The following is a 24,724-nucleotide window of genomic DNA, read 5'->3' on the forward strand; positions in this document are numbered from 1 at the left end:
TGATAGTCAAGAGACCGAGAGGAGACTGTGCATATATCATGACAGCACTGTGTAGAGCTGCACTATTAGTATGCGTAGTACAGTATGGAAAGTGAAATCTACTGTACCTGTCCACATGACAGGTACATCAGGCCTCCAGTCTCCCCTCTTCAACACCATCATCTTCAAGAACAGGCATCGTCACCACGGGACCCCTTGCACTTCCGCCTGCCCTTGCAGAAGTCGAAATGCAAGCACTTTATTCTTCGGCTCGGCCCAGCCATGGTCAAGACCCTGCATCCACAATCGCAAATGTCTTTGTGAATAGCCTCGATTTACGTTCTACTCTATGTATCCCACCAAAGACCGCCCCCAACAAACCAGTCCTCGTCAACTGTGGCTGAGTGTCTGGCTGAAATGAGTCACCCTTGGCACTATCACACTGCTCTACCCCATGCTGCGAATTGATTGCTCCTCGGCTCAGCCCATCCAAACCGTCTTGGACGAAGCGGGAGCCCATCCTCATCTTCATTCTCATCATGGTAATTTCGATTCCTGAAACCTCGAGGGACTCTTCCCATTCTATCCCCATCACCATCCGCCATCCTATTCCTGTTCCTGTTCCTGTTCCTATACATAGGCATACCATCCTCATGAAGCATGCATCTATCTGAGTCTTCATTAGCTTGTATTGGACAACCAGGATGTCTGCATATATGTTGATCGCAGAATTGCGAGTCGCCATCTCTAATCCCGCGGGATCGTGTATTCCTTGGGCGAGGACACCCTTCTACAAGGCACTCGTGATCAATGCAGAACTGGGACGATCGGGTCCTAGGGGATGGACAGTTGGGGACGTGACAGATGTGGTGTTGGCAGAATGGACTGCCGTGTTCAGGTCTTCGGCCACATCCTCTTCTGTCGTGGATGCCTGGACACATATCATAGGGATATATCCCTTAGAATCTGAATCAGCAGTTGTAACAGAACAGATCAAGTGAACTCACGGTCGTCGTAGATAGGATATATCATCTCTGGAGCCGGATATCTTCTTCCTCCATATCTAGCCCACATACGCCTCTGGTGACGATCACAAAACCTAGCCTCCACCACTTCAGCGTCACAGCCATCATAGGCACACTCGTGCTGCGGACAAAACTCCCTCCCAATCTTCCTCACGCGGCAGTTCCAAGTCCTACACGTATGCTCCCTGCAATACTCTCCAGGGGTCTGCCTCCCTCTTACACAGCCTGGCTCGACACACGTATGCGCATGGCAGAAAGCACCCCTTTCACGACCATCATCGCAGTCATGTGCCTCGCAATAATGCGCACCGCAGAAAGGTGTGGGGTGTCCGTTGTCGCGAGTATGGCAGAGACGTGGGCAGTGCGGTCTTAGACATTGGCGATGACGTTCGCAGAAACGTTGAGGATCGTCTGGATCTGTGCCTGGTGCGAAGGCACCGCAGTAAGGCTCGTTGCAAGTATGAGATCGACAGAACACACCAGCGCCACCGTCTCTAGGATCCCGACAGCTGTCGTACTGGCAGCGGTGGTCGTCGCAGAGCGGAAGGTATTGATCATGATGTCGTGATCTCAGATTCTGACAATCTTGATACTCACAAAGATCTGTAATCATTAGCTTTGAAGTCAAAGAGTGAAAGGGCTGTCTTACGAAGCTGTGGACAGTATCTGTATGCCAACGTATCCCCTTGCTTGACCTCCAAAGCACATCTTGTTCCGTTGTCTATTGCCTGACAATGAATATCTGCCCACTTATTAGCAATTTGATCTCGGTCAAGAATTAGTAACAACTCACGCCGGCCACAAACTGAGGCTCTGGGTAACTTCTGCAGAGGGCATGCTCGCCCATTCTGAACTTGCCAGCACGCATGGAACTGGCAGTAAATAGACGGATACATACGCCCATTCACCTCCACGCTGACTGGATAGTTGCGACATATAGTCTCTGACGCCGCACAGGTCGCTTCATAGCCGCGCCTTTGTCGATATGGCATGTGATACATGTCGAAAAAGGGATAAATAAAGTATCTTGTCTCAACACTTCAAAATCAAAGCCCAGCAATCAGGAACAAGGTGGAAATTTATAGCCTCATTTATCGTGCTCATGCGGCTCTGCGCTTGAACTAAACGTCGACGGCACGTACCACAAGATAGAGAGCCGAAGTCATGGGCTGCCACCAACGTGGATCTGTATCACTGCTCATGCAGGACACACGACGAGCTGCATCGTGAAACGAACCACCGGGATGCTCTTGTAAGCTCCCGGCTGCAAGACCGCGAATAGGCGATTCAGGCGTTTTCGACCTTGTGGCATGAGTAACCTTAACCACGATGGCAATCTTCAATCTTGACTCATCGTCAGTAGCACGACACATCACAGTACCAGAGTAGAATGTTTGTTGCAGGTTAGGGATGATTCAATTGTCTATCTCCCGCTGTTTCCAGTCATCATCTATCATTTCACCTCCTAATTCGTGGTATCATTCCAAGCCAGACCTCCACTTCACTACGCTGTCTCTATTCCTCTCGTCTTCCTCTCTCTCCCCCCTCTTTCCTTTAATTCAGCCATCGAGGCTTTGGGATCTATAGAAGAATAAACTTTTCTTTTGCGCGGAAAAGACTATAGCCAACTGCGCCTAGCACCCCCTGACGCGCGTACCAAGTTGCCATGGCTCGCTATAGAGCAACTGGTCCACCGTCGAAATCAACATTTATAAGCAGGAGAAAAAGTAAACAGAAACACCAAACAGTTCTTTGAGCCTAACAAGGTTGTGCATAGAAAAAGCCCACTGTATGTGGTCGTCTTTTCAAGCATATTGTGCAACGTTGTGTTACATAGACTCTGCCACCGCTGCCTGAAGTCCTTGCAACAGGGCCGCCTCCGCAGCATTGTCGTGCATGTGTTGGTCCATCTGTGTTTGCGTATCTGGAACTGGCACCTGACCATGTGCGTGCATGTTAGGCGTGGCATTTGCGGGGGGAGAAGGGAATGTGAGCTGGGTATGTGGAGCAGGCGGGAAGTGAGGCTGAGGATGGTGTTGGGTCGCAGGTTGAGGAGTTGGTGTATGTTGTGGCGGCGGAGAGTGATGTAGCTGTCCGACGGGTGTCGACGTATGGGAACGAGCTTGAGCAGCAGCCTGGGCGTGGGCGGGAGAGTGCATAGCACTGTGGTGCTGCTGAGGTAGTTGCTGTTGCTGGGATCGCGGGGTCTGAGGAGACATAGACATTTGCGATTGAGGATGCGCTGCTTGATGGGGCGACTGTTGTGTTGCCGACATGACGCTTGGCCTTGACTGCGGCAAAGTCGATGGTGGATATCCCGATGAAGTGGCTGGGTTATACGAATGGGCAGCTGCTTGATTGTGCGCCTGGCTTTGCTGCGACGACGCTGCCTGGGCCGCATTCTGAGCAGGCGTCATAACTCCCGAGCCAACGGCTGATGCTGGCGTTCCTGCAGCCCTTCCTTGTCCTTGTGGAGAGTTCTGCAATCCTCCGGCCAGTGTCATGATTCCCTGAATCTTTGCCTGGTCCTCCTCCGAGTTCATCCTTGCGCGTTCTTCAGCCTCCTTTCGCGCTGCCTGTGTGGGAGCTCGTGTCTTGAGCTCTCCAGTGACTGCCTGGAGATAATATGGCATCTCGGAGTTGGTCTTGAGGAAGAACAACTTGAGGTTACGGGCCTTGTCCTTGAGCTGAACTTGTGTTCGATCTTTCAGTATATCTGATACTGTGCCCTGGGCCCCAAACAGGGTGAGTATCTGACTCCAGTGGGGCCCTTTGACCAAGTCCAAGCCTGCCATTAGAGCCTTCTCTTCGTCCTGAGTCCACGGCCGACGTGTTGAGTGGATGCCTTCTCTTCTTGTATGAGACGCGTTTTTAGAGAGGGCTGCTTGACGAGCCTTGTCGTATAATAATGCACTGGAGCAGGTTTGATGTGGTGGCAGCTGATGACCCGGTTCTTGAGGTGGTGGTTGTGGCTCAGGGATACTCTGCGTATATGATGCATAGTACGGGTTTTGGGCCTGTTGTTGTTGGAGCTGATTTAGGTATGTTTGGGCTGCGTTCACATTAGCTAATGATTCTTGTCCTCTTTTGAGACCTAACTCACTCGTGCTTGTTGGAACTGTAGGCTGATAGGGTACCGGCGACAATCCATGTAGTGTAGTCTTGACATAATGATCTGTGCTTTGGGCTACCAGCGCCTCTAGCTCCTTGTAATCTTGTTGAGTGCATTCCACCTTGCCGTTTGTCTGAGGAGTCAAGGTAGGCTCCTTCTCGGGGCTCTTGGTAGGCTCGACCGCTGGTGGCGGTTCGATTGTTTCGGTGACAGTGGGTGTTTGCTCAGGTTGAGGATTTGCCTCGGCAGGGGTGGTAGTAGTATCTTCAGTCAATCCAGCCAAAGCATCTTGAACAAGCCCAGAAGCTGTCTTCTCAAAGAAGGATGAGAGATCATCCAAGTCGAGGTTCGGATCGCCGGTCGTATCGCCCAAGAGGTCAACTGCAGTCTCTTCGCTAGATCGCATAGGGTGGCCTAGTCTAGATCCCAGGTCCGACATCAATGCAAGGCGTGTCTTTACACATGTCGAGACTTGGCGCAATAAATCGTCGACCTTATACTTTTCTCTCAAAACAGCTGGTACTGGTGAGTAAGAAGCTCTCCTTCGTTGCCGACAAATCACTCACCAGATTCGGTAGAAGCTTCACCCTCAAGAGACGTTTTCCTCGATCGGACGGAAGTGATGAACTCAGAATCGGCAGGCGTAAGATCGAACCCGTTATGAAGCCCCCGTAGCTTTTCTTCCATGCCATTGATTAGTGCCTCTTCCAAAACTTGCTCCTTGGATTGCTCCTGGGTTTTTGCAGCAAGCGCATCGATGGCTACCTGGGTTTTAAGGGAAAGGTATAGATCGAGCGCATCGGAACCGAGGTCTGAGACTTGGCCTCTGAAGATCGCATGGAAGTGCTGATGAGCTTCGGAATAGGATGGCGTGGTTTGTAATAGCCAGATACCGAATTGAGCAAGGTTCGCTAGATCGAGGATCGTACGGGATTCGTGGTCATGGAGGTCTGGATCGTCGGCTGATAGAATGGGCCCCGAAGAATATATTTGCTTGATCTGCGCAAAAGAAGCTTGTAGGTCGCGAAATGACTTGGCGTGTTGTGAATCGGTATCTTGGATAGGTTTTATCGAGTCGTCAAATGATTGCGAGAATAAGAGGAGGACAGAAAGTGCCTATCCCACCCATGTAAGCGCTGTGGTATCTCTCAAGTCGCGCCACCTACCAAGTTGCCAAGCGCATGTCGACTGGCTTTGCGCAAATACTTCTGAGGGTCTGAGAAGAACGAGACTGAAGGAGGTGAGGGAGGAGGCGGCGGCGGAGGTAGGTTATGGTCGGTAATGCCATCAATCTCCATGGGATCGTTCGAGGTACCGAAGACGAAGTCGCTGACATTGCTGAGCGCATTCTGTACGAGAAGCGCAAGGCCATCTTCGAGTTCTTCTTCAGCACCTTGAGGTAGATCCAGTGCATTCTCAGAGGGAGGTTCGGCTTCAGTCTTAACCCTCTTAGATGGGTCGTCGCCGTTAGACTCGTCTTCGAATGGTCGTTTAGTCGCAGCTTGCATGATGGAATCGAGGTCAAGGCCGAGGCCCTCGAGAATGTCAGCTTCATTAGTGGGCTCTTTCTTAATCCCTAGAGTCACTACAGTCAGCATTGAGCAAGGTTCGCATATCGCGACAAATATCTGCCGGGGAGCAGCGGGACATGTACGCACCCGTCGGGGACATTCCCGCGTTGAGCTCCGGCTGGCCAGGCTCAGCCATTATTTCGACTTCACTAAAGCATAAGCAGTGAAAGCAGTGTCCAAGGATAGTTTCAGAGTATCTCTCAGAGATAGGCTCGAGGCGTGGTGCTGTTCGGCGCGGCGGCGTAGTCGTCGATACGGCGGATGATGATAGTTGGAAGTTTTTGCCCTCCAAAACGGCCCTATGAAATCTACTATCGATACACAGAAGAAAACTGGGGCGGCAAAACTCGAAGAAGTCACCTCAAAACAGAAGAACCTCGGTGGTATACGTATGCAATGAGGGGAAGATTCAAGTTGGCGTGCTTCTGAATCACTGAAGGCTTGTGAGTTTGTTTAATTATAGCGTTCTTGGATTAAGAAATTATGTTTTTCTGGCAGGTCCGTCAAAAGTTGGCCAGTACTTGCTTCGACTGAAGATTTTTTGACATGGGAAGGCGGGGATCGGCCATTACCAGCGCCGATTTAGATTGATGCAGACAATGGCTGGGGATTGGCATTCGAAGGTTTCATTGGTCACAAAAAGAACAAAGCTCTCTAGGGAAAAGCTTTGTTGAAAATTGCGTTCTTAAATTGAATACAAGAGACGTGATTGGCCATTACTTGTCCGTGTTAGTGATGTCAGGCTTATCATCTTCTATGGCCATTGGATCCTGGACAATACCGCCATAGCTGTAGAGTTCCTCAGTTCCTTTCTCATTGGCAGTAGGAATATGCCAGCTGAAGTCCTGTGTATTCGCAAAGTTAACGGCTCGAGTTCCCATCGTTGCTATTCTTTTCAGTAAAACTCTACGGGCAAAAGGTTGATTTCACAAGAAACATGTGCCAAGCCTCAGGGTTTATTCTCAGGGAGCATAGGTAATCCATATCATCATAAAGTTGAGGGTGGTTTTCATGAACTTGTGATGCCCCCATCCTGAGATACCAACATATTCATCTTGGCCTATTCTGGACATGCTCTTCCAGGTCCTTTACGATGCTCATCCTTCAAGGCAAGGTGTACCGAAGCAAGATAGGAGGAGTAACGAGAGAGTTAATTCATTCGAGCGCAGTACTTCATACTTGTTAGAGGAGCTTTGTCAAAGATCTGCGTTAGGTAAAACCTGTTGCAGCTTTACCTCCAAGTTTGAATGCGAGTAGAAGTGGAAAACTCACAACGAGTAGCCCTCCACTGTCTTGCTCATTGTACTACGTATAGGACATCCAGCATGGTATATCCGGCTTATGCCAATCATTTCTGGTCTTGCATTTCCTCAGGAATCTTCAAGCGACAGAAAAGCATGTGTCTTTTAAGGTTATCTTAAGCTTCCTTAATTGGACAGTCTATTGACCAGAGCATAAACAAAAAGACCGAAAACCGCCTTCTTTATTCGAGAGCTTGGAACTAGAGGTAACTGTGGTTATGTTCAGGAGTATTGTAATTTCCATGCCTCTGAACATCAAGTTCGGAGCACTAAGAAACAGAAGTGTCAGGACCTCTCTCGTGATCTCTCTCGCAGGTACTTCACTTCAAAAGAAGGGACAGAAAATATCCCAGGAAGTAGTGCTGGTAGCCGTAGTCGTGGGTGTGGAAGTCAGGTGCAGATGGACCAGCGTCTCTATTGTAGATGTCGAATAGAATAAAGTGGCGTTATTTCAGACAGCGAATTATCTTTTTGGTGCTACTTTGTAGCTGGTAAGTTTACTCTTGGCCGAGTCATAATTGATGGCGATGGCGAAGCAGCACTGATTCATCTTCTCTCATTCGTCCATAGCCATATTCTCAGGGGTTTCTTCATACCACCTAGGTCGATGGTGGTGGGTGGAATACTTTGTATGTGATATACAGCGAAAGGCAGTAGTTATTGACAGGCAACTCAACAAATGATGGAGTCTATAACGGTCCGGAGGTGATAGAGAAGTGTAGCCGGCTCTGAATCGTTGGGGCAGAGGACAGTTGTCTATACAGTGTCTCTCGCAACCTCTGAGTTCTACGGTTTCTTCTGATGCTAGTTTACCATTTCAAGTTGGGGAGTTATAGTTGTTGCCATATGGAGGGATGATAACATCCTGGAGTAGGAAGCAAGAAGTTGCTTCGAACAAGCAAAGAAACCGTGGAGAAGTTCTAGCTATCTATGATGACGGACTTTCCCTATAGGCCAACTTTTACTTCTTGTTAATTTTACTTTGCATTCGGCGTTGCTCGTTCTTCGTCATTGTGATAAGTAATCATGAAATAACAAGTTAAAGCAGATTATATAAGGTACTTAGCTAAGGAATCACGTAGCCATCTTGATGTACCTATAAAGTAGCGTCGATAAAAATATTGCCTTCCTCGTCAACGGTTGGAAAGCCCTGTGATCAGAATGATTCCGGGTCCATACCTCGCAAATAGTTCCGGGTCTACCTACCTCATGCTAGAAGATAGTCAACTGGTTATGGAAGGTAGTCCACCCAAACTCTGCACCTGCTTGAGGAAATCATATGGTGTTAAGGGCTACCTACCCAGAGCTGAAGGTTGTTGGTTTTTTTCTTGACTTGGAGGAAAGAGATGACATGGGCTTTTGTTTATTCACCTCAGCGAGAGGAGCAATGGTTGACTTAGACAACTCCATCATCGTTTTCGTTCAATCACCCAGACTTGGAACTCACATTTGAAACTACTATACCTTACTACAACACACTCTGTATAACCTGACGACATCCCCATCAAGTCTATTCCGCGTTCCTCATCATGTTCGTACCTACTCCACCACCTCCACCACCACCACCTCCACCTCCACCAAGGCATCGGCATCGCAGCCATCGCCGAGGGCGCGGTGGCGTCATCATCATGTATATTATCTCCGGCACCGTGGCCGTCGGCATTGCCACCGCAATTGTAGTTGTCTTTGTCTTCGGGGGCTTCACAATCGATGGACATGGGTCAGGAACGGTCCGTTTCACTTCCGTCCTCAAACACAAGCGGAACTGACTAACCCGCTTTAGACCAGGTATTCTCAGCTCCACGAAACAGCGGACATCTTGCTTGGCATAGACGTTTTCCCCCCACCACCAAGTTCCGGGTCAACGAGGTTGTTGGAGAAGAACATGACTGCCCTAAGTCGAGTGCGTCGCAATCATTAATTAGCCAATCCTACATGTTTGCAGTGGAGGAAGTCGAAGCTCAATATCTGTTATTTGATTAGACCCTAATGTTGAAGCTCTATCAAAACGCCAAGAAACTGACTGCAACACTGTGCTTGATTTCCTCCCATGTACTCTATCTGTATTCCTTGGAATATGCCTAGGGGAGGCATGAAAACCCAGGACCTCTACTTAAGTGATGAAAAGACCTAGGTAAGTTTAGCATATCTTGGTGGGCCTTTAGACCAGTTTATTTTGGCATCCTGACTAGATGTCAGAAGTTGTCTGTCTCCCCGGCATATGCCCAACCCAACCCTTGATGTGATGTACATCATATTCCAAACACGTCATTACGTAGCCATCATTAGTTATCAAACCATAATCATTCAACCATCCATCCATCCATTCAACCAACACTCTCTTCCGGATGCAGCACAGCTGCCCAGCTCCACCAAGGAATGTATCTCCAAACCATGAACCAGCATCCACTCAGGGGAGCAACACCGAAGTGCAAGAAAGTAAATAATGAGTAAATAATAAATGCAAAAAAGCCGACCCAGATAAAACGCCAAATCCGGTAGGGGTATCATGATATGCGCGCGAAAAAGAGTAAATGCTATATCTCTGTGCAGTTTGTTTTTCACATCCACACAGCAAAGAAGAGCATGACGAGAACCAGGGCGATGCTGGTATAAGCAACGTGCTTCCGCCCTGAAGCTCCACTGCCTTCTTCGCTGGTAACGGATCGTGAAAATACCGAGTTCGTGCCGTTGTTGATGTAATCGAGTACGTCGTTGGAAGAAGATGCCAGACCGAAGAGGAAGCTCATGCCGCCATGAGCAAAGGCCTTGACATTGAGAGACGCGGTCTCGACGATGGATATTTTTGCGCTTGAGCCGATCATTTGCGATAAGGCGATTTGTCGCGCGCGGTCTTGGGCGTGAATGGCTCGGTCGCGGGAAGGTAATTGGGAAGCAACACCTTAACGATGTCAGTCTTTTAAGCTTAAAGAACGCGCGATTGGAGTATCTCACCATGTGTCGCGAATTGAGATGTGGGAGCTCTGTTATTCGAGATGTGAACTTCAGTAGCACATGCTAAAGCCATGAATGCGCAGAGCAAGATGAGGAGCGAGATTGGCGAGCGCATCGTGGGCCGATATAACAATACCAGAAGATTTCCAGAGAAAAAGATCGAACGGATAGGGCGTAGTATAAAGATAGTGATCCCAAGACAAGAGAGCTTTGTGTCGCAAACGATCGATCGACGAGGCTTAACCTTTTCTGTCTCCCTTCCTTCCAAGGTTTCCTGTCCCTTTCGACAAAAGCCAAAAACTGTAACGAAGGTTGTTTGTAACGAAAGATGACGAGGCCCCCGATTCAAAAGTCCTTCTTCAAAGCAGGTGGGTTTTCCCTCCTGACAGCCTCGCTGGTGCGCGCAGCCCGAGCTGAATAACCGTAAAACCGTAAAGGAAGCTGCAGAGAAAACGATTGGACGGGCCGGCCACGCGTACGACGGCTTAGAAAGAGGTGTGGTGACCTGAGGAGTGTGTGTGTATGTGTGGGCGTTCCGATCGTGGGGGGTGATTTGGGTCCTGCTTAGAGGCCTTTTTTTTTAATCAGGAGTGAGCTGATTGGAGATGTCGAAAAGAGCTCCCTGATAAGCTTCAAGGAGAAGTCAATTTGTTGATGATGACGAAAAGGAGGATAATGCGAGGAACGAATAATCAATTGATCGAACTGACTGGGGAAGGGTAAGGGAGAGTAAGATATTAAAGTAGTTCAAGCTTTTTCGCTTGCTCTCCTTGTTTTAATAAAGAAGTGGATTAGACTAGGTACAGTAGATTTATGATCGATGTTGGTTGATCCTTATCCTCATCTTCATTCATTACTGTCAATCAATATTGGATCGACCCCCTTGCACACTGCTCTGCACCATTTTTATCCGCATCCCTTTCCTTGATTCGAGCTACGCAAGTTTGCATACATATGCAGCCTCTGAGCTAAAGCTCAAGTGGATCCTCCCATCGCCCTTTTTAGTTTGGTATCCCGATAAAACAGTTTCAACCGATTGGACACTCTTGAATTTTCTTCCTTTCTTTTCCTGATTTTGTACCAAGAAAACCCTTTAACGGCGCTAGAAAGACAAAGGCAAGCAAGCAAGCCTTGTGCTAGTGCTTTCTTTTTAGTGGGACGTGCTACTGAAGTTGAGTCAGATCCTTTCTTTCGTTGGGAGGGCAGCCTTGCATGGGATGGAAGAGGAAGAAGTTCTACAGCTTGCAGAGCAGGGGATCGAGCAGGGCTGGGATTGTGCCAATGTAACGCTGAGTTGCATACTGACGACACATTCAACGTCCGGGCATTTCTTGATCAAGCAGAACAAGTCTCATTTCTGTGTTATCGCGGGTATACAGATTGTGGCCTGTGGAGGAAGTCCCTCGGGTAGGTAAAGCCTCAGGAGGTTTAACGACTCATGGCACTACACACAGAGCACTTGTTTTGCCACAATGCCCCTGAACTACTGCTGCCCACTGGTCCAAATCAAGAGACGAGGCTGATCTCCAGCTGTCAAACCAAGCCAAAGAAACAAGAGGGAGCCATCAACATAAACAAAACCCCTCATATTGACCCTCTCTGTAACTTTGTCGCCCTCTCCCTCTCTCTCTGTCCTATGACTGCGCGATAGCCGCGTGTCCTCTCTCTCCTCTCTCCCCTCAAGGTTTCTTCTGTTTCTTCTCTGCTCCTCTTCCATCCAGACCAGTCTAATCCCCCACATTCCCATAGCTCATGACGTACGCGTCGAAAAATTGCAACACGGTCCCACTATTGCGCCGATTGGATGCCCCGTAACTTGCAGACCAGGGCATCCTGACTGAGTTTGTGTCTGATGAATATGTAACGATCTATCGGAGGATAAACGTTTTAATACGGTTGATCTTTATCTGCATCTGTATCATTAAAAAACTGTCAAAGTCACAGCTTGCAGGATATTCTTGGCACATGTAAACATACGTCTTGTCAAGGGTTCATCCTATCCATCCATGTCTTGAAACGGCCCTGCATGATGCTTAACTCGGCAAGGCTCGAAAATTGTGAAGAATATCGCAATTATGAAAATATCATGCGTTGTTTCCTACTGCTGCGTTGATGTTTTCGTATTAGCCAAGACATCAAAAGTCTCGAATCCTTCAAGTGTTTCATTTCCACGCTTGTCTCAAACACACATACAACCAACGTGAGGCAGACAGGACCCTTTGAGCTGAAGCGAAGCTAAACCCTGCATAAATACCATGCGTGCATACCAGTCAATCAATGTCAACGTAAGTCAAGTTAGCTCATGATATGATAAATTTGAAATTGAAGTCTCATTCAATCGTAAATCGTGCATAATTCCACATGACCAATCCTAATCCTATATCAACAATCACCATCCAACCTCGTTTCATCCAAAGTTGATAATGATAATTTCTTTTTCCATTCCCACCTGCTCCGGCAAATAAATTCAATGTTGGTATAAGTCAGCCTCATATGCCGTAAAATCAGCCCTGCCTCAGATAAATGAAGCACAAATTTGCTGACCGCATACGCGATGTAAACAGAAGGTAATAAATGCCATCTCGTTTCATCTCCTCAATCCTAATAAAAAGGATTCGGTCCCCACAAGCTCATCAAAGTCATCATCCCAGCAGAACATCACATGCTTTCATGTAGTGTCCCATTGGCCCACGGGGTATTGCGCTACGCCCGTGTGCTGTGTGTACGCGATATTGCGAGGCCAGGAACCCTGTGTTCGTATCTGTTGAAGACCAACTGACCCTACGCTGTGTATAGCATCCATGTCGGTTTCGCTGCTTCCCGTCGTGCGGCTTACTTGTGAATATCCTCCACTGCTGCCATTTCGGCTGTGTTCGTACGTCCGTGGTGTACCATAGGTGGTGTTGGACCCCCCTGGCGGACTGACGCCCATCATGCCATCACCAACAGTCTGAATCTGCAGCCCTCCGAATGAGGATTCGAGATCGTGCGCATACTGATGTACGCAGTGCGGTTCTGAAATGTCGCAGACTTCGGTCAGAATCTGATAAATGCGCTGTTGCACTTCGATCGCCGGAGGCCGGTCGTATGGATTCATCGCCAGCATACCCGTCACAACGTGGAGCATGGGGGTTACACCTTTGAGAATATTCGCGCCATCTTTGCTCGATGATGACTTTCGAGATGCATCTTTGGCAAGACCTGACATCCATGCTTCCACCTGTCCTAGGTTCTTGTGAAAAGACGTATCCAACACTGCACCGCCTCGACCGGCCGTCTTGTGCTTCGCTGATCGAAAGGTCGCAAACTTGCTCGTCGTCCGTTTGACTAAGAATGATAAAAGCTCCAAAATGATGCAGCCTACTGAGAAGATGTCGGCTTGCTGTCCGCTCAGCTGAGGATTTGGTGCGATGAACATCGCCGTTGGTGAGCCGCTCGGATCGTATGTTTGCACCATTCCGAAATGTTCATCGGATGGGAATCTGCCGGTCGGGCTCGTCGCCCCTGCAGGTCGAGACCACAGTTCTGGTGCAGCATAGTCGTACCGTTCGCGATCAAACGACGATTTATCGGTGTGAAGAATCACGTTATCGGGCGTGAGTCGTGTCGAGTCGGAGTAAAAGACGTGGTTTTGGTTGGTAAAGAAGATGGTCGAAGGTTTGATGTATCCATGCGATTGATTCTTCCCATGGAAGTCACAGAGTGTGTCGACGAGACACAAGATCCAGTTCATGACAAGCTCCCTCCGACGAGCTTTAGCAAGATGCTTGAACTGTGATGGTGTCGTCGCCAGGAATGACTTGAGAGTAAAGTCACCTGCTGGCGTAAACAAAACGTATCCATATCCATGCTGCGTATACGACGCCCAATACGAGATCATGTGCTCGTTCTGCAGACCCTTGATCCCGTGGACAGCATCGAGAAAGTCTTGCACGGGCATAGCTCCAGGTCCATTACCCAGCACATATCGTCGTCGATAAAAGACTTCCCCTGGAATATTTGGAAGTCTGACCTTGTCGTTTCCGTGCGACTTGTGCGTTGGCAGGGAAAGCTTTTCGACCACGTCTAGAGGTACTACTTCGTTGTCCTTATACGCCACATGGTTCCCTCGCTGCAAGGGTTTGAGAAGGTAATGAAACTGGCGCTGGTAAAACTTCTTTTCGACTTTCTCATCACGAGTTGCTGTTAACAAGAGGCGATCCACGTCTTCGAGGGCAATCGGTAGCTCAGCGTCATCCCAGCCATCGTCGACAACTCCGAAGATCTGATCAGGCACACCAAGGTCGACGAGAATGAGGAATAAACGAGGTGCATCATTTCGAATGCTCTCCCAGTATGTGCGCTCTGTCAAGTCCTCGCCGCCAAAGGCGACTGGACGATCTAGGCGCTCAATCTCATCCGGGAGGAGCTGGCTGGCGACATAGGACCGGGTAACGGTAGCTTCAATGCGAGAATCAACCCACCACTGTCCCATTGTCGAATCGGCTCACTTGATGAGATGAAAGGTAGGAGAAGACCCCTTGCGGTGCGATAGTTGTGGTTTAGACCTGCATCTGTAGTTGTCGATGGAGAAGTTGGGGGCCGATTATATAGCAGTTGATTGAGTCTCTCATAAGGTGACAGGCACTAAAGTGTATGTCTCGGCGACTACCTAGGTTGACGGTTGAGTTTAAGCAATATGAGTGTTTGATAGGTCAGAATACTCGGCGAGACGGTAGCAGTGGCAGTAGTAGTTGCAGTAAGTTATAGTTGCAGTTGACAGACAGACAGTTGACAGGTTGGGAACAGGGGACCTGAGTGGTTTCATATGAAAGTATGTATGATTCAGTTGAGTTGAGTTGTGTACTGTATGTGATGTTCAGGGATAAGGGATAAGTATCAGGGTTCGCCTCATGGTTCAAGGCGTGACACGGACACGCATGGACATGGCTAGGTCCAGAACAAAGTCCGTAGGATGAACTGAGTGACAAGTGAGTTGCAATTGGATTTCAAGCTGGAGTTGTAGTTGCAATGAACGTGGGAAAAGGGCGTGGGAGAAAATGGAGGACGGATTGGACTGGCTTGGCTTATCTCTGCAGCCAAAGTGGGATTGCCCGCTCCGTGGCTGCGGGCTGGCCTGGGCTGGGCGCAGAATGTGATGGCGGCGTGATTGGATTGGTGGAGAAGGGTCAGATAAGGTAGGTCTAGCCTCTAAAGTAAAGTGCAGCACCTTTTTTTAGTCCCTGGAGACTTGGGTGACACTTTGAAGATCGAGTTGAAATAGGGCAAATCATCTTGTCAAATTGCAGCAGCATTACAGAGTGTGCTGTGCTATGATGTAGTGGCTTGCTATGTGACTACACGATTGTCTGATTTCAGATGATCATGAACGTCTTTCAAAGATTATCCAACTCTGTAACTCCTGAGTCTAGTCGTAGCGGGCGTTTTATGTCGCAGAGTAACGGAACCAGCGGGCGTATTACAGCACAACGGGTCGTCGGTCCCGATTCGATTTATAAGTAGTTTGTAGTTAGTAATTAATCTTGCAGCCAAGGGAAGCAGGGGCTTTGATCCAATGTTTAATTGTCGCGTGCTCATGTTCCAATATCGGATCCAACGTTGATAGACTAACATTTCAAACAATATCTACATATAATATCAGACATAATGGCACTTGATCGATTCACATCTCGAGTGTATACCTGCTGAAAATACTTCAGAATCGATCCACCCGTCAACGGATCGAGGTGCAGCTTCTGCGGGCGTAGGCAAGGCTCAAGTGACATGACGTTTAGGTGTTCTTCCCCGCCAAGCAGGGTCTATATCCCCACCACCACTGACTGACAACCAACCTACCTACCTACACCTGCAGTACACCAATACCAGCCTCTTCTCATCACTTACAAAGACAGCACACGCAGAAAGAGACTTCATTAGGCTTGCAAACTTTCCACACTCTCGGGTCATTCCATGAAACCTCACCCGGCCTCGCTTCTTCCGTACTAACGGGCGCAATGTCATTTCCGTCACCGAAGGAGAACCAGGGCTGAAACATTCATTCCTGTGTCATACAGTCATGCTATATTGTACCGTCTACTCTCTTCTCAACAACTCCTCAGACTCAACAATAAGTAGAGGCAACAGTCTCGCCCCGTATGGAGCATGATGGACCATTCCTAGCCTTTACCGGTGTATCCAAGCGACAAACAATCCCATGTGGCCAACGGCCGTACAACAACCTAAATAGCGCCCGCAGAGCTGCACAAGGCCTCTTCCATCTTTCCAGCTCATGATGCGCTGCGGTTCTCTACACCCGGCCGCTCAACCCGACCTATCCAGAGCTGTCAACGGTATTAAACTGTCTAAAGCCCGGTTAGCCAGGGGTCAATCGCTCGATCCCCTTTCTCATCCTATAGGATTTCGCTCTCCCTCAAGGCGTATTGCATGTTTCATGCATTTGTAAGCTTAGAAGTTGTTTTCGCTTAGATTGTCACGCAAGTTAACTGGTAGGCTATAACAGGCTCGACTGAATGGTTTGGCTATAAGAGATATTATGGATCGGTACTCTTCCGACACACTTGACAAGAGTCAAGAAGCCTGTCAGATAGAATCGGCATATTTTCCATTGGCTATTCCTAGAACTCCATGAGTTGAATACCGTATTCTCATTCAGCCAAAAGGTTCCTCAGGATCACTTCCCCAGGTCACCGCTTGTGCTGACTCTATATTAATGCTCCAATAAACGTACATCATCTAATTTCACATTATTATTTTTAATCCCGTCCAAACTTTACACTCTTCGTATTCATCAAAACTGACGCCAGCGTCAAGTTCACTCAAGCTTTTGTCCCTCTCTCCCCACAAACGTCTTCATCCCACGGTCCACACCCGCTGCCCATCGCACAATAGTTTGCACTCCTACAGGCAACACGTTAAGCCAGTCAACCCAACGGGCGTATAGTGGCATAGCAACTGTAGCACCCTTCCCACTATCAATGGCAGCTACAATCTCCTTGGCAACATCCACGGGCTCAACAACCGGCGCGATGAAAGAGTTGGGTGTCTGGACCCCGTAGAAGAGCGGCGTGCTCACTTGACCAGGTGTAACCAACACTGTTCGGATCTCGGGATGGCTCTCACGTAGTTCGGCTGTCAGAGAGCGGTGCATGGCTGTGAGACCGGCCTTTGCAGCAGCGTAGTCGGTCAGCTGTGCGGCACCAACCGTACCAATGACAGAGGAGACGTTGACGATGGTACCGCCCCTTCCACCGCGAATGATGGCAGGTAGGAAAGTCTTGAGGCAGTAGAATGGTCCGAGAAGGTTAGTCGTAAGACTCTTGTCAATCTCATCTAGCGACAGATCCAAGAGAGTCTTCCCAATAACAATAGCCGCGTTGTTGATGAGCACAGTTGGTGTGCCGAGCTGGTATTTCATTAGTAACGAATCTCATGGTCTCAGAGACACGAAAACTTACATCCTTCTCAATCTCAAGCGCAACCTTTGCAACCTGACCCTTGTCGCCAACATCACACTTGTAATACGTGACGCCTCTCGCCTCAGTATTCTCCATCTCGTTCACATCCAGCACAGCCACTGTCGCGCCGCGCATGCCATAAACCTCAGCAACGAGCAGACCCATCCCACTTGCACCTCCAGTAATGACAATGACCTCCTCGCTGAGGTCAACCTCACGCGGGATTCCGTGAGCAATGCGCTGGTTGACCACGTTGGCCATCCAGAATAGTGTCACAATGGTAGCCCACGCAATAGAGGCTACCATAGGCGGCGCTTCCCATTTCACTGTCTGCGCACGGAAGCATAGCGGTATGATCCAGCAGACGAAGGGGTGAAGAAGTGTTGTGTTGAGGACCTTAAGGAAGAGGTCAATAGAGAGTGGCGCAAACCACGACTCTCGCTGCGGGGGCCGGGGGTATTGTGTGGGCATGATGTATGGGTGATGAGGGTGATACACAAGTAAATTTTAGGTGAGTATTGTATATCTGCGAAAGAATTGAATGAGTGCAGAGTTCAAGATGAACCATTTATGAGAGAAACGAAAAGGCCAGAAAGTGGTCAAGTTAGCCAAGGCTCGATAAACGTTAGCATGTGGCAGTGAAACCCATCTCTAACTTAAGCGCCCAGCTTGCTACAAAACACAATTACCCCTGTCACCATGAGCCCACGTCGCAGAGGCTCTTAAACGAGAACTTCCATTGACAAGGAGCAAATTCAGCAAAGTGTGATGAACCAGTTCATTGGTAGAAACACTCCTGATACGTTGTTTATATGATCAGATTTATACTGATTGTTTATGCACCTGAATTTCTTCTACCCAATACCCTGCAAGGCTGCGTCATGATATGCACTTCCAACATGCATAATTCATTTCAATAGTAGAGTAAGTTTACAACTATAGTACAATGCACCAGCGCCGGTCTATATGCAAAGCCCTCATCATGACATCGTGCATTCGCCATTTTTTAAGATCTTCCTCGTCCAGTTCGAGAAACTGACCGTGGAGTATACTCGCCAGTTCGAGGAATGCGAGACCGAGCAGTATAAGTACGTGGACGAGGGGTATAATCACCCCTAATCTCCATGTCGTCCCGCTCCTCTCTCACACGGTTTCGCTCAACCGCCTCTTTCTTCCAATCATGGTAGCTAGGATCTCGTGTGATACCCTCACGTCGCCACTTCTGCGGCGGCTTAATACCCAGCGCAGCCTTCTGCTCCCAGACATCCTTTCCACGGCGCAGCCATCGCGCATTCCGCTTCTCCTCCTCCTCAGGATTAGCCTGCCACTTGCTCCTCAGAATACGACGGATAGCCTCGGGTGATACTTCGAATTTGTTCGACAGGGCTTCGGTGGTGTAGACATCGGGAAACTGGGCGTTGAGAGCCCGGATACCAGCCAGAGCATCGGGAGAAAGACGCTTTCGAGGACGCCAGCCTTCTGGAAATTTCTCCTTCAGAGCCGCTTTTTGGATTTTCCAGTAACTCTCTTTTGGTTGTGGTTGTAACGAAGAAGGACCCTTCATTCGTCGATTGGGATTGCCGTTGTACTCGTTCGCCTCGTTATCGTCTTCTAGTTGCTGTCTCACGCTCTGGTTTCGGCGGTAATTTAAGGTCGTAAAATCTTCTGGCTCTTCTCTCCTCCTCCTCCGAGGCTTTTGAGCCTCGTTATTGGTGCCTGGTTGTGCTTTCCATGGTATTGACTCTGGACTTTCATCTGTGGCGAAAGTGTCGTCGTTTTTCACAGCCCGGTTTTCATCTTCCGACCGAATGTGAGAGAAAGGGTCATCATCTCTTGCGGCTTCTCCGGAAGCATCTTGCAGAGCTTTTGAAAAATGCAAAGATCGGGCCTGTCGCGCCAAGGCAAAATTATTCTGGTACAACGCTGGTCGAGTGCGAATCGGCAGACGGAGAAGAGAAGGTGATGCGTCGACTTTGTGAACTTGAGATAGGCCTTGTACGAATATTTTCAGGGGCGTGGCTCGACATGTGCAGCTCATCATGATAAGTTGGATCGGCCAGTGCGATCCCAAGAGTGACAAGAAAATGTGAACCAAATTTGGTCAACGGAAAGAGGCTTCATGATGGGAGCAAGGGTCCGGAAGTGGGGCCGAAGATTGCGGGCTTGACTCGATTTGGTGTGACGGATTTACGTAGGTCCGCGTCTCCAAACCTCTCTCTTGCAAACATGATTGTTTCATGATTTCAGGATACGTTAACAATGTTGGCATTGGAGTTCAGATATTATGGATATATCATCTAAGAACCTTTTCGGTACTCAACTCATGATCACTAATGATCGAAAACAGTGTGATTCGGATCTACCACACCAGCAAGAGAATGAAGTGTCCCACTTACACTCCAAGCGTCATTGTAATGCTGCATCAACATTGTTTATAGGAGGCATCATGTGAGTCCAGATATTTCTCTGTACCAAGGAGCGCATTAGTCTTTTCTAGCGATAAATTGAAATGGCACATACCTTACTGTCCTGCTTTTCCATGGCTACTTGATATGATGCTCAAGGCTGCCATCTCATTGCTTTCTCTCAGCTATAAGTCATATGATACATTGCAGATCTTCCTTCATTTCCTTCGAAATCCCATAGTCTTCAGTATCGGGTTTATAGATGAACCCAGTGGTGTATCACATGCATCCTAACTATTCTGCAATACTACCCAAACTACCATTGTGATGTCGTTGTCATTGATCCCCCCTCACGACTCGAATTCCCATTCCAGGGACGCTAAAAAGGAAACCATCCTCCATTCGTGGTATTGGTGTGCTGCATAAAGTCTCGCCGCTTCATCTTCGGAGTCACTCCTCCTCACTTTATGATGCGTTGTTGTATGCATCTTACAAGTCGAGATACTTTCGTTTGCTCGTGTCGATACAAGTGACGGATAATAGAAACCGTTGCTCGAGCCACGCTGTCAAACATGCCCCATCCGTGCATTCAACCATTACACTTCCTCGAGTATATCAATGGCATTTGCCATTGGCTACACAAGAATCTGTCTAGCTTGCTAAGTAACGGGATGACAAAGAGGCGAGCCTCTAGTGTCTTTGGTCGTGCACCGAACGCCCAGGAACTAGGCTTCATTATCAACTTTGTTAGTCTTGTGCCCACTTCAGACTTGATGAAGCCTTGACTTTGCTGAAGTAGCTATGACTGCTAATGTCAACGCAATGTCATTATGAGACATCTCTCATCAACAACGATGGAATATGACGGGGGCCGGAGCTTCTTCTGGGTGAAGTGAAGCTAGCATGTTCTCTGAACCATCACAGACTCGTCTTGGCTAAGGCATGTATGTGCATGTGTTGTTCCCCACTCCCATTTTACCCATTTTGCTTGTTTTCTGCATATCATTGGGCTTCTTTGTTCTCTCTACCGTGCCAACGACATGTTCGTTGGAGTAAAAGCCGAGCCGATCATCCTTAGTGCCCCTATGTTCAATCTGAGATGGAGTGTAGGTTGATGTGGCAGAAACTATCCCTCATCATGTGCTGCTATTCGGTATATCGTCCTCGTCATGGAAGAATTCCAATGGTGTTTTAATGCTATATATCCGCGCTGGCACCACCGCAGCCTGTGCAGGAGTACCGTAGAGGCCTTTCGAAGCATCATGAGCCGTGGTGCATCAAATCAAAAGCTCAATTTCGTTAAGGATTGAGACTCAACAACAACTTCATCTCGTAACTTATAATCGAATCAAGTATATTCTTGACTCTTGGTTTATGAAAATCTACTCCAGACTTTGTTTATGATCCATGACACATCTAACCATGGACTACCGCTACCCATCGTACTTCAAAGACAGCAGAATCATCGGTGGCCATAGATTCAAATGGACTTCCGGACATAAGACTACCGAGGAACTTGACCACTACCTTTATTCATACGACAAGTTGGCCACAGATGCTCTCGATCGGCTAGACCTTATCTCCCCACCAACGACAAAGGGATGGAAGTGTCCTCATGGTTCTGGCCCGGGCCAGAGAGACATTTACGAATTACTCAAGAAACATGCTAATGGCGATGAAATCCTGGGTCAATTATGGGAAGAAGTCTCTACGGTCCCTGAATGGGTTGACTGGGATCAGATTCAGCGTGGGCAACAGGTCGTGTATCAGTTCAGTGGACAGATTCTCTTTGGTGTAAGTCGTGACCTCTGCGAAGAAGCAGATTTACTAACGGTTCACAAGCTCATGTACAAGTCGTTGTTGGGAGGAATGGGGGCATATCGAATTGTCGAGACTCTTTCTCGAACTGGTGGTTTCGGCATCAATGTCACTAGGCGACGACTTCTTGAAACACTCCAGCATTTCATGGAGGTCGTTGACGATCTCGATGCAATAAAGCCTGGGGGAAGAGGCTATGTTTCTTCTGTACGAGTGCGCCTCTTACATGCTTCAGTTCGAAGACGGCTTATGCAACTTGAGCATCAAAACCCGGGATACTTCGACATGGAGAAATGGGGAGTTCCTATCAACGACTTACATACAATCGCCACTATTTCAGCGTATTCCGCTGCCATTGTCTATATGGCTCCTCCCCGTCAGGGTATATACTTATCCAAGCAACAAACTGGAGACTATCTCGCTTTATGGCGTTATGTTGGATATCTGCTTGGAACGCCTGTGGACTGGATGGCCACACCACAACAAGCCAAAGCCATGTTGGAGTCCATAGCAGTATCTGAAGTGGCTCCATCAGCGAATTCCCAAATCCTCGCGAACAATATTCTCACAGCAGAAGCTCGAGCTCCGCCACTGAATATGCCACGCGAGGTACTTGCCGCGCACGCATACAGACTCAACGGCGATGAATTCGCCAGCGCACTCGGTATCGAAAAGCCCGACTTGCGATCCCGGCTTGTCGTATGGATGCAATGCACTGTTCTCTTTTTCATAAGCTATAGCTACCCCTGGATGCCAGCTTACATGCAGAAGCGACAAGAACAAGTACGTATTCATCACTCACCCCCCTATATCCACGGTAATACGAACCCGAGAACCTTGTGGCTGACGCCGTGTAACAGAGATTCAAAGACTTTGCGTATTTCATGATCCACAATCATAAAGCGGGCGGTCTCGGTGAATCGAGCACTTTTGAGTTCCAGTATCTCCCGCGCCTCGGTATGCTCACTGAACTAGGCGTGCGCAGGGACCTTGAGGCAGAAAGGACAACGTCAGCGGACTTCTCCAAGAGTATGACCATCTCGAGGAGGGCAGTGCTCTTAGTCGGCACGATTCTTGGAGCTATTGCGGCGGTGAGCCTCGTCAGATTCGTGGGCGTATCGAATATACCGCGCCATTTACTCTCGGCCGTCTTGGCGCAGCAAAGCCTTGTCTGGGCTGATTAGTATTGTGTTTTGATCACTTGCTGGGAAAGGTCGTCAATAAGTCAAATCATCTGGGCGAGGTTGAAAACAATATGTGTGGTATCATTCTGATTTCAGAACTGGTATTAAGCCACTAGCTATCTTATACAGTTGCGCCAGTAGGTAAAAGCCAACGATGCGTGGCACATTTACCGCCATTTCCGTGATAGTAACCCCAAAAGACATATTTTACCAACTCCTACAACACATGCTGAAGAGGATGTAATGCTCCATTGTAAACCTAGGTAGACAGACCGCTCAATCGTGCCATCACCGATCCCCAGTTACCGTTATCCGTACCCATAACGCCAGAATAAATCACAAGATGGTTGAAAGTGTTCGACCGCGACAAGCTTAAGCATGGTGCATGAGCTCGACAGGAGGTCGGGCAGTGTGTGCCAAGATGGGCTTGGACTGCTCCACAGGGCTGACTTCCTCGGGCTCATCCGTCATGTCGTCGACGATGACGGCAGGCATGGTGCTTGCCGAATCCTCAGGCTTGTAGATGAGTGTAGAGGAGCGCGAGCGTGTTCGACCAGGCAGCGCAGAGTCGGGAGGAGTGACAGGTGAGTCTTGGTCCTCATCCATAGGTCCAGGGCGATGGTGCAGCTTAGCAAGCGCATCAGCGAGATCCTCAGCGTGGACCAGCTTGTTGGGCGCATCCTCGAGGCGCATCTCCCAGCCATGGGGAGGGCTAGGTGGTGGCGAGATGAAGAAGAGCTTGCCAGCGTCAGGAAGAGCAAGGTGCTCATCGCGCTTATCGACAGGTGTAGGCATGCCAAAGTAGACACGGCACTGCTGACCCATGATAGCCTCGTTATCCCATACTTGGCGAACGGCAATAGCAGCCTGCTCGTCGAAGAAGGAGACGACAATACGGCGGAATGATTTTAGCGGCGCGAAAGCGTGAATGGGTGCGGAGTGGGTGATGAGGTCGCGGATGACCTGGAGGTTCTCGGGGAGGAAGATGGCCGGGTCGGTGAGGTTGGTGAAGAGGAGGGTGTTTGAAGGAGGCGTAGGCGGGGTCATGGGTGGGATATTAGAAAGGTCGAGAGTGAGGTTTGAGCGGCGCGAAGCGGAGGAGGAAGATCGGGAGTGTTGCGGTGAGGTCTCCATTTTGAATGTGGTTGTTGTGGATTTAGATGTAGAGGTGAGGTGAGGTTTAAGTGCAGTTATGATAACTGGCTCTGGATGATGTTGGTAGAGATGGAGATGTAAACAGTGCAAGATCTGCCGGGTGTTCCTGTCGATCTGTTGATGTTTGAATCGAGTATTGGAATATTGTTTCTCTAGAGTGTTTCTGAGTGTTGCTGAGTTGAGTTGAATGAATAAGACAAAAAGTGCGAAGGTCGGTGGCTATTATATTTCTATGGTTTTCCACTTTCCAATGGAAGCGCCGCCTCCCGCCTCAGGAACACGACGACAAGTCAACTAAGCCTCTCGGCGGCTGGGGAACTCGCTGCTCGCTCTTGTGCAGTGGCCAGGGCACGTAGAGAACAGAACAGGGCTAGCGGACTCACAGGGGGTATTGTTCATGGAGTTTCGGGGCTGTGCACTGCAAGGTCCCAGTATTTTGCCTCTTTTGGGCCAGTGAGGCCTTGGCGGCTTTGGCGATGGCGATTCCATTTGGTCCGGGCCAGAACGTTAAGCTTTTTTTTCTCCTGCGATCAGTCAAAACGAGGAAGGCCCCTGTATCTTTTTTTCTGTTGAGGAGATTTGTGAGGGCTGTGTTAAGAAATGCCAACGCCGTCTCGACTCATGTTTGTCTCCATAGAAAAGGTTGTTGTCTTGTCTTGCTCCGTCTTGACTAATGATGGTCCTGCGGACTCGAGACTCATGACTATCAAACAGAACCTGGTTGGCCAAGTCGGCTACCATTCAAGGTATTCCATGTTGTATGTT

At 48.8% G+C, this 24,724-nt stretch overlaps 9 protein-coding genes across 10 annotated transcripts; 2 read left to right on the forward strand and 7 right to left on the reverse strand.

The window, feature by feature from the left end:
• Positions 1-306: 306 nt before the first annotated feature.
• Positions 307-1,466, reverse strand: FOIG_00351 (uncharacterized protein). The gene is made up of 2 exons (XM_031196446.1): positions 987-1,466; positions 307-937 (listed from the first exon to the last, which is right to left on the reverse strand). Exons 1-2 carry the CDS (start codon positions 1,051-1,053, stop codon positions 417-419), a joined length of 588 nt encoding a protein of 195 aa, XP_031072213.1. The 5' UTR covers positions 1,054-1,466; the 3' UTR covers positions 307-416.
• Positions 1,467-2,396: 930 nt separating this feature from the next.
• On the reverse strand, positions 2,397-6,155 carry FOIG_00352 (uncharacterized protein). The gene is made up of 5 exons (XM_031196447.1): positions 5,775-6,155; positions 5,283-5,692; positions 4,683-5,232; positions 4,108-4,632; positions 2,397-4,056 (listed from the first exon to the last, which is right to left on the reverse strand). Exons 1-5 carry the CDS (start codon positions 5,821-5,823, stop codon positions 2,834-2,836), a joined length of 2,757 nt encoding a protein of 918 aa, XP_031072214.1. The 5' UTR covers positions 5,824-6,155; the 3' UTR covers positions 2,397-2,833.
• Positions 6,156-8,517: 2,362 nt separating this feature from the next.
• On the forward strand, positions 8,518-8,757 carry FOIG_00353 (uncharacterized protein; the record flags this gene model as incomplete). The annotated part of the gene is made up of 1 exon (XM_031196448.1): positions 8,518-8,757. The coding sequence occupies one exon, from the start codon at positions 8,518-8,520 to the stop codon at positions 8,755-8,757; it is 240 nt and encodes a 79-aa protein (XP_031072215.1).
• A 154-nt stretch (positions 8,758-8,911) lies between these two features.
• On the reverse strand, positions 8,912-11,823 carry FOIG_00354 (uncharacterized protein). The gene is made up of 2 exons (XM_031196449.1): positions 9,944-11,823; positions 8,912-9,890 (listed from the first exon to the last, which is right to left on the reverse strand). Exons 1-2 carry the CDS (start codon positions 10,056-10,058, stop codon positions 9,550-9,552), a joined length of 456 nt encoding a protein of 151 aa, XP_031072216.1. The 5' UTR covers positions 10,059-11,823; the 3' UTR covers positions 8,912-9,549.
• Positions 11,824-12,238: 415 nt separating this feature from the next.
• On the reverse strand, positions 12,239-15,254 carry FOIG_00355 (serine/threonine protein kinase). The gene has a single exon (XM_031196450.1). The coding sequence runs from the start codon at positions 14,415-14,417 to the stop codon at positions 12,612-12,614; it is 1,806 nt and encodes a 601-aa protein (XP_031072217.1). The 5' UTR covers positions 14,418-15,254; the 3' UTR covers positions 12,239-12,611.
• A 580-nt stretch (positions 15,255-15,834) lies between these two features.
• Positions 15,835-18,026, reverse strand: FOIG_00356 (uncharacterized protein). The gene is made up of 2 exons (XM_031196451.1): positions 17,398-18,026; positions 15,835-17,345 (listed from the first exon to the last, which is right to left on the reverse strand). Exons 1-2 carry the CDS (start codon positions 17,866-17,868, stop codon positions 16,755-16,757), a joined length of 1,062 nt encoding a protein of 353 aa, XP_031072218.1. The 5' UTR covers positions 17,869-18,026; the 3' UTR covers positions 15,835-16,754.
• Positions 18,027-18,193: 167 nt separating this feature from the next.
• FOIG_00357 (uncharacterized protein) lies at positions 18,194-19,505 on the reverse strand. The gene has a single exon (XM_031196452.1). It carries the CDS (start codon positions 19,436-19,438, stop codon positions 18,404-18,406), a length of 1,035 nt encoding a protein of 344 aa, XP_031072219.1. The 5' UTR covers positions 19,439-19,505; the 3' UTR covers positions 18,194-18,403.
• Positions 19,506-21,224: 1,719 nt separating this feature from the next.
• On the forward strand, positions 21,225-22,883 carry FOIG_00358 (uncharacterized protein; the record flags this gene model as incomplete). The annotated part of the gene is made up of 3 exons (XM_031196453.1): positions 21,225-21,596; positions 21,645-22,403; positions 22,481-22,883. 3 exons carry the CDS (start codon positions 21,225-21,227, stop codon positions 22,802-22,804), a joined length of 1,455 nt encoding a protein of 484 aa, XP_031072220.1. The 3' UTR covers positions 22,805-22,883.
• On the reverse strand, positions 21,764-24,622 carry FOIG_00359 (uncharacterized protein). Of its 2 annotated transcripts, XM_031196455.1 has the most exons (2): positions 22,423-24,622; positions 21,764-22,335 (listed from the first exon to the last, which is right to left on the reverse strand). In XM_031196455.1, the coding sequence occupies exon 1, from the start codon at positions 23,936-23,938 to the stop codon at positions 23,177-23,179; it is 762 nt and encodes a 253-aa protein (XP_031072222.1). In that variant the 5' UTR covers positions 23,939-24,622; the 3' UTR covers positions 21,764-22,335; positions 22,423-23,176. The 2 variants fall into 2 exon arrangements, with proteins under 2 accessions (XP_031072222.1, XP_031072221.1); XM_031196454.1 differs by having other exon boundaries at positions 21,764-24,622.
• Positions 24,623-24,724: the final 102 nt, after the last annotated feature.

The sequence above is a fragment of the Fusarium odoratissimum genome (assembly GCF_000260195.1).
Source record: "Fusarium odoratissimum NRRL 54006 unplaced genomic scaffold supercont1.1, whole genome shotgun sequence".
NCBI classification, from domain to species: domain Eukaryota; kingdom Fungi; phylum Ascomycota; class Sordariomycetes; order Hypocreales; family Nectriaceae; genus Fusarium; species Fusarium odoratissimum.